The sequence below is a fragment of the Zootoca vivipara genome, chromosome 11, assembly GCF_963506605.1.
Source record: "Zootoca vivipara chromosome 11, rZooViv1.1, whole genome shotgun sequence".
Classification (NCBI taxonomy): Eukaryota; Metazoa; Chordata; class Lepidosauria; order Squamata; family Lacertidae; genus Zootoca; species Zootoca vivipara.
In genome coordinates, this window is record NC_083286.1 from 47,714,298 (window position 1) to 47,727,454 (window position 13,157).

General features: G+C 41.7%; 2 protein-coding genes across 5 annotated transcripts; one reads left to right on the forward strand and one right to left on the reverse strand.

Moving 5' to 3' along the window:
- Window positions 1–613: 613 nt before the first annotated feature.
- BRIX1 (biogenesis of ribosomes BRX1) lies at window positions 614–8,509 on the reverse strand. The gene is made up of 10 exons (XM_035100850.2): window positions 8,292–8,509; window positions 7,320–7,431; window positions 6,691–6,734; window positions 6,051–6,121; window positions 5,488–5,537; window positions 5,142–5,215; window positions 4,992–5,042; window positions 3,439–3,540; window positions 1,883–2,008; window positions 614–986 (listed from the first exon to the last, which is right to left on the reverse strand). The coding sequence occupies exons 1-10, from the start codon at window positions 8,454–8,456 to the stop codon at window positions 720–722; spliced, it is 1,062 nt and encodes a 353-aa protein (XP_034956741.1). The 5' UTR covers window positions 8,457–8,509; the 3' UTR covers window positions 614–719.
- A 598-nt stretch (window positions 8,510–9,107) lies between these two features.
- Window positions 9,108–12,997, forward strand: RAD1 (RAD1 checkpoint DNA exonuclease). 4 transcript variants are annotated; one of them, XM_035100967.2, is made up of 6 exons: window positions 9,108–9,369; window positions 9,901–10,169; window positions 10,613–10,721; window positions 10,824–11,082; window positions 11,478–11,576; window positions 12,734–12,997. In XM_035100967.2, exons 2-6 carry the CDS (start codon window positions 9,972–9,974, stop codon window positions 12,915–12,917), a joined length of 849 nt encoding a protein of 282 aa, XP_034956858.1. In that variant the 5' UTR covers window positions 9,108–9,369; window positions 9,901–9,971; the 3' UTR covers window positions 12,918–12,997. The 4 variants fall into 4 exon arrangements, with proteins under 4 accessions (XP_034956858.1, XP_034956859.1, XP_034956857.1 ...); XM_035100968.2 differs by lacking the exon at window positions 9,108–9,369 and adding an exon at window positions 9,378–9,496; XM_035100966.2 differs by lacking the exon at window positions 9,108–9,369 and adding an exon at window positions 9,378–9,492.
- Window positions 12,998–13,157: the final 160 nt, after the last annotated feature.

Consider the following 13,157-nt stretch of genomic DNA (forward strand, 5'->3'; position numbering starts at 1 on the left):
TTCAAGCTGGACATGGGTGCAACAACACTCTGCCCACTTGCAGTTGCCAGCAACTGGTATTCAGAGATGTGTTGTTGAACAAGAATCTAATTCTCCTTTAAAGCCGTCCAAGTTGGTAGTTATCACTGCCTCCTGTGGAAGTGAGTTCCATAGCTTAACTATGTGCTGCATAAAGAACACCAGCAACGACTACCTTCCTGATAGGCTATGGGCACAGGATTCTGCGCAACACTATTGCATATGACACTAATGGAGAATGGCTGTGGGCTGACACACAAGCCGGCTGCTGGAAGAGTATAAGAGGAACTTCTAACTACCTTTGTGCTGCTACCTTTTCTCACAAGGACATTAAAAACCATATAATCAAAGAAAGAGCAAGTATTCAAGTTTTCTTAATGTACAATGTTCTCCTGACTTGATTGCAGCTTTTTTCAGAAAACCGGTCCAGGTGGATATTTGGTTTGTTCCAGACAGTGGGTTCCTGTTGAACGAGTGCAGAGATACCACTACCCTTCTCCACACATCCCCTTTTCTTTAAGCATTTTAAGAACCCATGTTAAAGGGCACTATCAGAAATGTTACTTGGAAGATATTACAAAACTAGCACATAATCAATGATGCAGACATTGTTTATAAAGTTACTGTACACAAACCGGTTACAAAAAAAGTAGTAAAAGCTGTTTAAATGGTTGTATTATCGAGTCCCCTTTTTGAATGTTTTAGACTCCAATTCCACCAAGTTTTCTCTTCAGCTTCCTCCCGCGCTGATGTAGTTTGTTTTTCTTTTTCTTCAAGCTCATTTTGGGCTCTGGCCTCACTAGTTGTATCTCCTCGGGCTTTTCCTCAGCTGGCGTTTCAAAAACTTTTTCTGTTGGATCTTCAGGAATCAGCGGCTTCTCTTCCTTCTTCTTCAGTTTCTGTAGCTCTTTCAATTGTTGCTTCTCTCTGAATTTAGCAGCTGTGGCTAGTCTTATTGCCCGGCGATGCTGGAAGCAGAAGAATACAATTAGCATGGCTACACCAAAATACAAGTGTTGAAGCTACAACAGGAGACCAAACCCATGAGGAAGTTGCCCGATGCCATTACGATTACTGGCCCATGTAAGCTCAGAGCTTTGTACATAAACTGACAGCAGCTCTCCAAGGTTTTGGAAAGGATTTCCCCTGTGCCCTGCCCAGATGTGCCCACAATTTAATCTGTCACCTTCCATATGCAAAGAATAAACCACATCCCCTCACTATATCAATTCTGCAACCAATATATTTTAATGGGTTCGCATTAGTGGTTGAACATTAGCAGCAACTCCAGGTAGGCATACAACTTAGAATCACAGAACTGTAGAGTTGGAAGGGACCACGAGGGTCATCTAGTTCAACCCCCTGCAATGCAGAAATCTTTTGCCCTGCGTGAGGCTTGAACCCACGACCCTGAGATTAAGGGTCCCATGCTCTACTGACTGAGCTATCCGCAGGGCTTACATTCTGCTGCACAAGGCAAAGAAGCAGATAATGAAACAGTACAGCGTTGTCTTAAGCCTTTTGCCCTGATGCAATTTCACTGTCTCAACCCTTGCACCAACTTTTTTGTTTTGGAAGAAGGGGCATGGCAAGTACAGTAAAGCCCACAGCAACAAAGTCAAAGCCGGCCTTTGTACTCCGGAGACAACACAAGCCTAAGACCAAAAGTCATCGCAGAATACTAACTAGTGGGGTGGTTATTTAAAGCCTTCTGCTGAGAACCCAGTGGATTCGACTGTTGTGGGTGGAGAGTTACTAACATCATTTTACTAAAGGATCACGTCAACAGTGTTGTCACAGTAAGCAGAAGCACCAGCCAACTGAAGAGTGTAGGCTTTAAAAAAGAGTGTTAAAATAGTATTACCATATTTGGAGACTGGTAATGAGGATTTTCATACAGGGTTGGTCCTCCAAAGCTGCCCTGGAAGATCTTGATAAGGTTTAAGACAAAGCGCGGCCCAATTTCTACCAGGGCTCCATCTTCTATTATCTGCAGAGTTGCAAACATTTGATATGTCAATGCAAAATAACCTTTTTTCTACCATACAGGTGCACAACTGCCAAAGCACCTAAAAGGTACCTTAAAATACCCAATCTTGGTGCAAGATCCCCTCTGGCTGTTATATAGCAGCTTAATGGCTTTTGTGTCCTCAGCCGCTCCAGTGGATCAAATCAACCTGAGTTGATCCTAGTAAGAAAAATGGGCTAGAATATGGAGATTGTTTGTGGGAAGTAAGAGCATCTTAGCTGCCACTAAAGCCATGGCTTGCACATCCATATCAATGCAAGAGTTGCCTCTTTTTGTTTCAGAATGGAATTGTGTACACCTGTAAACTTTTGCTCTTTGTAGGAACAATCTGAGTACAACCAACATGTGTATAGGAGTGAAGAACAGGAGCCCATGGAAAATAAAAATAGAGGCATGATGAGTGTAGTTTCCTTACCACGGAGCCTGTGGAATACTGAAGTCCTTCCACAACCCCCAAAAATTCTTTCGACTACTGACCAGATATCACTCATGACTTAAGTGTGTTTCTTCATTCTACCGCCTCAAGGACTTGCAGTTAAACTCTTGAATGACAACTTGATTCTCAGAATTTTAAGGGAAATAATAGGCACTTGTGAAAGTGCTAAATGTGATCCATAATCAAATGATCCGAAATCAATGTGCCTGCCATATGCACAAGTTCTGCATTGTGGAAGATTATCTGAGTCTAGGAGAATTTGGCATTTGAGTTTTGGCCACTACCCTTTATGTGTCAAGCTAAGTTACTAACAAACCCATCTTAAAATGTCTTATATTAGGAGAGAGATGTAATCCGCTATGGTTCAATATGCGAACAAGTCTAATAAACCCTCAGATTTTCATGCTCCTTCCTCCTCTCCTCCAGGGTAACTATGAGATTAAAAACAAGATCAAAAGCTTCCAATGAGCCATGGTTTAATGTTACATTCATACCCCAAACTATGCCTATCTTTACAATAGTTTATTGAAAGGAGTCCGCTTCATAAACCAAGGTTGGCTTGTTTCAGTAAAACGACTGTTAGGACGAACCACAGTCTTTTCAAGTTTGGACAAAATGACAAACTAGTTAGTCAAATATTTAGTGAAAGATGTTTGCAGGCAGGTACCTCAGCTAGGCTCATTTCTACAATGATCAACCATAGCTTATTATTTCTTCTCAATACAGGCTGTGTCACACAAGCCATTAGCAAACCTGTTTTTGCTCTGTTATATCACCTCATCTGCTTTATTCAGGAATATTTTTAAAAATATAAATGCTAATTTGTGTCAGGCAAAATGAATTCAGGAAAATGTTCACATAGCATTTTTCAGTTTAAGACATTGCATATAGATCCCATGAAGTGGGGGGGGGGGTTTGATTACATCATCCCACAGGCAAAGCATAGGCAAATTACCTGGTAATTTCGAAACCAAATCCTCTTGTCTGTTATGGAGAATGTGAAGACATGATCTACAAAGGGCTGGCTTTTGGGATGATACAGAGGAGTACCAAAAATCTGGCAGGGTGAAAAACGAAAACTTTTTAAAGCAATCAATATGATCAAAACATTCAGCACAATTCTGGGTGGGTACTGCATAGCTCACTCTGTGTGGTGCTAACACAATTTGTTTACCACGCAATTGGGCTGTAAGGTGCTCTGCTGTCATAGATTACACATATATGTAATTTGGTCATTCTTGGTTTTTGTCACAGAATGGCTACAGCCTTTGCATCAACATGCTTATATCGCAATGCAGTGGCACTGAAAAGGCAAACAGTATCAATCAGAGCAGAAATCTGAACCATGCTGATGGAAATGGAGGTGAAACTTCTACCTAGCTTGGTCAACTGGACTATTTTTAAGTGCCAATCCTCTACTTTGGAACTGTACTTATGGGCCAAGTCTTCCAAAGAGTAATGTGAATGATTAGCATGCAGCGCATCTTGAAACGCAAACATGAATACTGGAAGAACTGGAGGCAGAGATTTCTCCAACACGTTGAAAAATATATTTTCCGTGATCAGCTTAGTGCCGTTTGTCTGCTGGCACCAGCATTAGATTTAAAGAGTGACAACTTAGAAGCCATGTAGCTCTTTTCTATCGAAAGAACATTGCTGAGGCTTTTGAGAGAGAAACACTGAATAATGTCATTCACTAAATGGATTACAAGTGATGTGCAACTTACACACATTTAACTTGTCCACAAAAAAAAAAAGTGGGCAGAAAAGGGGTGGGTGTCCGGGAAAAGTTTGACAATCCCTCCCCCCATTGCACCCCAAAAAGTTTTGACTCTCTGCAATTTTGGCTTTATGTGTATGAGAACGTATGAGAGCCACCTGCATAAGCCTAATGTCAGGCACTGCCTTACCACTAATATTTTAAGTAGCTGCAGGAGACTTTCAGGCTAAAAAGTGAGGTTTACAATGTTTTAAATAAATGCCACCCTGCTTCTCTCCATCTCTCTTCCAACTACTCTTGGAACAAAAAAAAACCACATTCACATACAAAACCCACAGCCCCTGCAACCACAGCAACTAGCTAAGAAATATGTACTGGCTCAAGAGATAGGGCTTATCATTTTGTCAAGTGTGTTTCAGCACTGCTGGGTTGATTCCAACTTGGTTCTCCTCAGAGCAGACTCAATGAAAACAATGAACCCCAAGTTAGTCAAACTCAGTTGGATACGACCTACTGATCTGAGGAACCCACAAGTTGCCATTGCCACATCAAGGTGCACAAGGATCATGCTATCCCAGGCATCCCCAAACTTTGGCCCTCCAGATGTTTTGGCCTACAACTCCCATGATCCCTAGCTAAGAGGACTAGTGGTCAGGGATGATGGGAACTGTAGTCCAAAACATCTGGAGGGCCAAAGTTTGGGGATGCCTGTGCTATCCTATGGCAAAACAGCACCTGCTATTTTAATAATGGGGAGAATTAACTTATAAACACTGCCATATACTGACCTGAATGAACAGCTCTTTCAGCACAGCATAATGTGGCTCCTGGTCAAAAGTCTGTGGGAGGGGGAAGTCAGTATTTTAGAAATCGGCAAAAAAAATATTGATCGTAAGATAACAGAAGGTACTATGGTATCCTAAGAGATCTATACTCGCCTTATCAAAAGACAGAATGGGCCGGGAGCCTCTCAAACAATTCCCAGTCATTTTCAGCTCAGCCAGCGTGTGAACTGCAGTGATATTAAGTAGAGCTATGTCAAGTCAAGATTTTATCGTTCAACAACAACAACAACTTTTTCAAGTGTTAAAACAGAAGCAGAACAGCAGTCCAGTTTGTAATATTAACATCTTCCAGACATTAAGCCAGTCAGTCAGGTCAGTCTTTAATGTTTTAACCATAGGTTACAACAGACGACCAGATGTGTGTCTTTGTAGGATCACTCAGAAAGGATTAAAAACAAGCCAACAGCAGACATTCAATCAATCACATATTTGAACTTACTATTCTGTACTAGAAACTTTGCTGATGGTCCATGGGGGGCATTGGAAAACCTGAAATAGACAAGAGAGAAAGAAAGAAATCCACAAATGAAGTTACTAACTGATCCATGGTGCAATGCTTGAAACAGAATAGTGGTTGAGTATCAGTGATGTTAATGGGGTGTTACAGCCAAAATTCCTATCCAGCAAGAACAGCTTGAAAATCTTGCAAATAAGAACTCATCTGGTTAAGAGGGAACTGTCCCCAGGTGCCCTGATAAGCCCCTGCCTAGTTTTTCTGACAATAAGTCACAGGAGATAGTTCCAGACTAGGCAACCAGAGATTTTTGTTCATATCCAAACTTTTGCCTGTCAGGTAAAGAACAGCACCTAACCTGTTGCATGGAACAGAACCTATAATTTACAGAATAGTACAGTAAATAGTTTCCAGAAGCCCATTCAAGAATGCTATCCTGGAAACCCAAATGATGAGAATATTCCTACCTATCCACTTTGCACTTATCTACAGATGTCAGAAATTAGAACAAACAGGGAAAATACATTCTGATTTAAAGTTTTTCTCACCACACATAAAGATCCTGCTTCTTCTTTGCTTCAAAAAATATGCATTTATTGCAATTTTTCATTTCGCAGACCTGCATGAAGCACAAAAAAATAGTTCCGGAATCTGAAACCTTGTAGTTTTTCCAGTGTAAATCAAAAGTTTCTTTTCCCTAAGTATAGTTATAGCAATTTGGAAACTGAACACATGAGCAGGGACAATTGTGTCAGCTGTGAGTTGGAAGGCGCTTGCAGCAGGAAGCCTGTTTATAGGTGCGGAGGCCTCCAGCACAATGCAAAACCCTATAAAATAAGGATTCTACAACACACAAGGAGCCTACACAATTAAAGGATGCCTCACTGCAGACAGTCTCCCTCCAACTAATGGAGGGCAATGGGGGTAAACCAATAGGGTCATTCCCACTCTCCCTCCTCCAATGTTCTGGCTCCAGATTACTGTAATGCCTGTCTGCAAAGTGCCATGAGAGTCAATCTGAGGAGATACAGTTCACTTGCACTGTTCTAAACATGAAATGATTTCTTGTTACACTTTGAGAAAGCAGCCACTGAGGTACCAAGTTTGGGGTTAATAGCTGGATTCAAATCCCCAAAGCCAGGACATATAATGGCTAGTCTTAGGCAAAAGAGGGGTGTCATAACTTACCTCATTAATTACAAACAGCTTGTCTTTCCTGTCCATTTTAGTGTCTGGAAAACAAATGAAATTAAACAATGTATATGTAATGATTGCAAAAACACCCTGGTAAGTAATTTCACCTACGCTTAATAGATCTCTTTTTGAAATTACTGATAAAAGTTGCTCTGGTCCAGCCAAGTTCTGCATATGTATCCCTACCTCGGACACTAGATGTGAGCAAGCACTGTGCACAAGGATTCCTCTTTGCAATCCAGCAGCGAAGGTTATATGCACAGAGTACTAAATTTTACCTTTTAAAACAAACCTGCCTATCAGCAGATGACCAATACAATTCTGATTTTGAAGGTGGCTTGATATATGTACTCCCTACAGATGGATTGGGAAGAACTGCAGAACACACCTACTCAGGCTGAAGAGGACCTGTATCAATATGCTGCTTATCACACCTTTTACGGCAATAGAAAAATGTTAAGGTAATAAACTTTACACAGCTAGAAGACAGCAATGCTTAACTATTTAATTCCTTTTGCTTCGCATACCAGTGTTTTTTTATAAGCCGATCATTGTTATTTAGATTTGGACAGTGAACTTGTTAAACAAGACACAGAAGACAGGTAAAATAAATAAATAAATACCTGCTTTAGCATGGGGCATCATTGTTCTTAAGTCTTTCATGAGATGCCTTGTCCTAAAATTGATTCCTCTGGAAGAGAAAATGAGAACTCTCTCTTTGTTTTTCCATTTGCCCTGAAAGACAAAGTATTAATGAGAAGGGAACAAACAACAAGAGATTACCTCAATCATTAATTCTCTGGATAGTTTCGGGCATGTCACAGCCGCAGTTATTAGTCTATAAAATGGGAGCAGTGAAACTAATATATTTGGGCAAAAGCCATTTTAACGCAGAAAACTCTTCCTCAGAAAACAGCCCATTCATTACATTCCCAATATGTTTCAAAAGCCTATGTATTGTATGACCAGATATTTGCAGGATTGCACAGACTACTATAAGCTGACCACCACAGCTGTTTTAACATTTCATAGGATTTATACACGACTTAAAATAAAATAAAATACCCCACTCATCGAGAAAAATTCACAACCCTGTTTTAGAAACATGCAAAAGTTAAACGCTAAAACATTTCTAAGCACCTGGCTAAGCCTTGTCTGAACAGGAATGTTTTCAACAGGCGCCGGAGTGCAATATGCGGGGAGTTCCGAAGAGCGGGTGCCGCTGTACCGAACAACCGAGTCCTTTAAGAACCGGCGAACTTAAGACCCCATTTGCAAGATGACATTATTATGTCGCCCGGTCCCACCGATCGAAGTGTGCGTGTGTGCGCGTGCGTGTGCAAGGAGATCTCGTGGGTAAACTGACGAAGGCAGCAGTCCAGAAACGAACCCCATGGAACTCAGTGGAGCTCACTGACGAGCAAACACGCTCAGAGCTGAGCTGGGAAAAGACCCGTTATCTAAGAAACAGGGGAGGGGGAACACTCTGCATATGCTCAGGGGCACCTTTGTTCCACGAGGAGCACAGCCGCCACACACCCCAAGTCGAGGTCTGCGGGGTCGCTTGTCCCCCTCGTACTCTCCTCAGTCCTCACCTGCGAGACCGGGGCCGGGACGACGTGCTCATCCGGCGCCGGGGTGGCCGCAGCGGACGGGCCTTGGCCCTGGCCCTCTGCCCCCGGAGCTCTCTTGGCGCGTTTCCTCCTCGGCTCTGCCGGGGCTCCCTTGCCAGCTCCACGCTGCCTCTTGGCTGCAGCCATCTTTGCACGCTCAAAGCGCCGCCGGAAGTCGCACCGAAAGGAAGTCGGCTCCCCACCCTCTTGGCCGCTCTAGGATTTTCCGAGAAACGGAAGTAGGAGAACCTCCTACGTTTGAAACACACGCGCGCATACTTCTGGGTTGAGGTTTTTTTTTAAAAAAATTATTATTATTATTAATTTCGTTTCGTGGAATTTATACACCGTTTGATTGTTAGAAAACACATACCTCAAAGCGGCTTATAAAAAATAGAGCAGTAAAAACCGAGGGAAAATTCTCAGCCGTACTTTAAAAACGCACAGAAGTTAAAATACTAAGAGAGATTAAAATAAGCATCTGGGCCAGGCTTTTCTGAACAGGAATAATAGAATCAAACAATTGTAGAACTGGAAGGAATCCCGAGGGTCCTCCAAGTCCAACCTCCTGCAATGCAGGATCAAACTCGCAGCTTTGCCGTTATCAGCACCACGCTCTAACAAGCAAGCACAGCGAAGGCGGCTGCTTCATACCAATAGGCACGAAACAAGACAAACTCCTTTCTTTTGCTGTTACGCTTTGTTTACAAAAGATTAAATGAGTCAGGAAGTGTCATATCCCTGTAATGAAGCGTGCTACTCTGCAGTTTCCAATCTCTATACTGCAACGGTGCAAAGGATGGAAGGTTCTCTCAATAGAGATGTCAGTGGACAGAGTGATCCCCTGACTTGTGCCCACGGCTGATGGCGAGTTCCGGTTTTTAAAAACTGGGCGTTCAGGCCGGTCGTCACATCTAACTACACTTCACTTGCCGGCGATTGGTTGAGTTGAGGACGGAAGCTGTGGTCACGATGTGTCGTAAAGCAGTCGGGTCTCACGTAGCTAATAGCCGATTGGCCGGTCTCTTGAGGCGGGATAGGACGGTTTCCGCCTTGTTAGGTATGTTGCGCTAGACCTGCAAGTGCAGTCTGCACCTGTTGGGTTTCTGCCTGTCGCGTTGAGAAATTGCACCAGTTGGGTTTCTGCCTGATGTGTTGCTCTTAAGTGCGTGTGACGTTGCGGGTAGGTAAGGAAGGGGATCTTTGTGCTTGCTGGGTGGGAGGATGAGGAAGACCCTGAGGATGCCTAAAGGGCATTAACGGTTTTGACGCAGCTGAATATCTTATCACAGGTAGACAACTTTAGTAAGATAGAGAGAGAATAACGTCAGGCAGTAGCATGATATGATGTGGTTTAGTTCCTCTGTACTGCAGCCAGAGGCATAATAGGGCTGAATTTAAATGTTACTTTTAGCTAAAATTGGATGTTGTCAAGCACAAATGTCAAACTGGGGGATTATTCAGCTGTGCTCTCTGGTGCAGCACAGAGAACCTACCCAAGTATATTAATGCAATTGTTACTTAATGATATTTAAGTTGCATCCACTAGAAGCATTTCAATTTACTCAAAATGTTATTTGGGCTTCTGCAGGTCTCCTTTGGGATTTGTTCTTGTTTCTGTCCTTGGAGGAGGAGGCATTGGGTGGGTGACAGATCCCAGCCATGCCCCTTTCAACCCAAGGGGAAACCCAAGGTGAAGAGCAGAATGTGCTGGTTGCAAGTCTTGACAATGTCAGAAACCTCTCCACCATCCTGAAAGCTGTTCATTTTAAAGATCACGCTACCTGCTTCGCAACTGCAAATGGACTCAAGGTCACAGTGGAAAATGCCAAGTCTCTGCAAGCCAATGCTTTTATTCAGGTTAGACGGCAAAGGTTTCTTTCCTTTTATTGTACTAATAGGCTTTAATTTAGCTGGAAGAAGTAAATAATCATGTTAGATAACTTATGACACTTCAAAAGGAGAAAGAAGTATTATGAAAGACTAAAATAATATTACTGTTATTTCTCAAGAGATATTTCTCTCTGTGTGAGAGAATATTTGAAAGCATGCAGTTGTCCCAATCTGGCAATGTATGTCTTCTACAAGTTAGCATCTCCTGCTTGATTCTTACTACTCTTATTTTATAATATAAAGCTCTATTCTCTTTAATTTTTGCCTTGCCGCACTGAATTGAATTAAAAGGACACCTCATGTTGCCAGTTTGTCAAGGCTTAGTTCAATTCAGTGGTAGGGGTTGTATTTTGTAACAGTGCAACATATTCATCTGTTTGTCTTCAGTTTTCTGCCTTTCTAATTTACAGGCAGGGGTTTTTCAAGAATTTACGGTACATGAAGAATCTGTGATGTTCAGAATCAATCTAGCTGTCCTTCTAGACTGCTTGACCATATTTGGGACAAGTTCTTTGCCAGGTATTGCCTGTGTGTGTGTGTGTTTAATGGGTTATGTAGACAAGTTGGACAGGTAATAAATTGAATAACTGTAATAAAGGCACCTTTCTTTCCTCATCGCAGGCACTCAGACAGCCCTCCGGATGTGCTATCGGGGTTATGGATACCCTTTGACGCTTTTCCTGGAGGACGGCGGTGTGGTGACTGTATGCAAAATCAACACTCAGGAACCAGAAGAGATCCTCGATTTTGATTTCTGCAGCACAAATGTTGTGAATAAGATCATCCTGCAGTCAGAGGGGCTCCGAGAGGCATTTTCCGAACTAGATATGTCCAGCGAAGTATTGCAGATTACAGTGTCTCTAGAAAAGTCTAATTTGAGGTACTAGGAATAACTATCCTAGTTTGATTGTCATGACTACATGTATTGTGACTGTGATTTCGAATGCACTACAAGTTTCTGGCATAAATATATCCCTCTTTAGGGCAGGGCCATAGCTCAGTGGTTAAGTACATATGCATTCACATTGCCTTACATATGAAAAGGATCTCAGAGTAGCAGGGGGGAGGAAGATTTAGAGTTAGAATGGACAGTACTGGCCAAATTGATTGACAGTTTCGTGGTACAAGACACGTGTCTTATGTGAGATCTAGGGATGGTCTTGGGATTTGAATTTGACTTTGATTTGGGAGACCTGTGTTCATGCCTGACATCTATCACAAACTTAACTGTGAGTTTGAGAGTAGCTAATGCATTTTCCTCATTTTCTCTTTCAGACTCTCCACTTTTGGGAATGCTGGAAGCACACATCTAGACTACCCTAAAGATTCAGACTTAATTGAAGCCTTTCACTGTAACCAAAGCCAGACAAACAGGTGAGCTGGAGTAGCCCATATAATAACCATTTGGTATGACTGGTCCTGTTCTTACCACTCAAGTTCAAATACCAATCACATGATGGTTGGTTATTTGCATTAACTAAGGTGCATGTACTCTGCCAGAAAGGTAATATAGTGGTACCTTGGTTTACGAACTTAATCTGTTCCGGAAGTCCATTCTTAAACCGAGGCGCGTTTTCCCTAATGAGGCCTCCTGCCGCTGATGCCCTTCTGTTCAGATTTGGTTCTTAAACCGAGGTAAAGTTCACAAACCGGGACACTACTTCTGGTTTTGCGGAGTTCATAAACCGAATTGTTCATAAACAGGACTGTTCTTAAACTGAGGTACCACTATACTGTTGCTTGAAGACAGATCACTCATGGGAAAACATCTCAAGTCAATATAGATAATTGACAGTGCCCTCTGTACTCGGTCATTAGGGATTTAACCCCAACTCAGGGAACTAGGTCAGCAAATCTGTTGATGGTGTAGTGTGAGGGGCAAATACACTTTTCTTGATTATAATAGAATTGATATTAGATATACAGTTAAACTAAAAAAAACTAATACACATGTACACAAAAGAAGGAAATGCATAAATATTGCATTTGAGTGAATTTGTTTCCAAATTGCTCATTATTTTCAATAAATAAGTTCTCTAGTTCCTTTGCCTTGCTCACTATTATAATATTAGTCACCTGTAACCATGTTGGCCAATTCCCATAACCTCCATCCATCCAGGAAGGGAGTGAATTCTACCCTGCTCCCCAATTATAACTAGTAACCGCACAATGCTGCTTTTAGCAGGTGTATTCCCGGTTCTATATCCATAAATAAAAATGCATCTTTAACAGACCTGGATAGGATTATCAATAGATCTACACAGACCATGTTTCCTCTGGGACAGTTTGTCTTATCATTATTTTGATAAAGAGATTTTTTTTATATGCTCTTAAGTATTTTAGAGATCTTACTCAAAAGGTGTTGCCTTTGTTGATTTAACATTAAATTCTCAAACTTCAAGCATTTTTAAACATTGCTGTTTCTGTAAGTTCATCTTTGTCAATAAGTTTGTGTATGATAATTGGCAGCAACCTATTAGCAACTATTTTGTCTTAATACTTCATCTTGTCTTCCTCCTACTTCTTTACAGATATAAGATTGCATTACTCAAGCCATCAACTAAAGCACTAGTTTTATCCTGCAAGGTGTCTATTCGAACAGATAACAGAGGCTTTCTCTCACTGCAATACATGATCAGGAACGAAGATGGACAGATCTGCTTTGTAGAGTTTTACTGTTGCCCTGATGAGGACATAACTGAAGCAGAGATTTAGCTGCGAAGTACAAACTGTTATTTTGTTCCCCCTTTATTAAAAGCCATATTGGATGCTCAGCTGTAAAACAACGAATGAAAGCTTGGACAACCAGTTGTGAGATTTTCTTACCTCTTTTTTAGAGGCAAGATCTATTGCGATGGATAGTTTGGCCTCTTGACATGTTTGGAAAGAGTCATTGTGTATGGTGAAGCTTTTTTTGGCAAGAAATACAGAACGACCATTCTGATGTCTTTCATT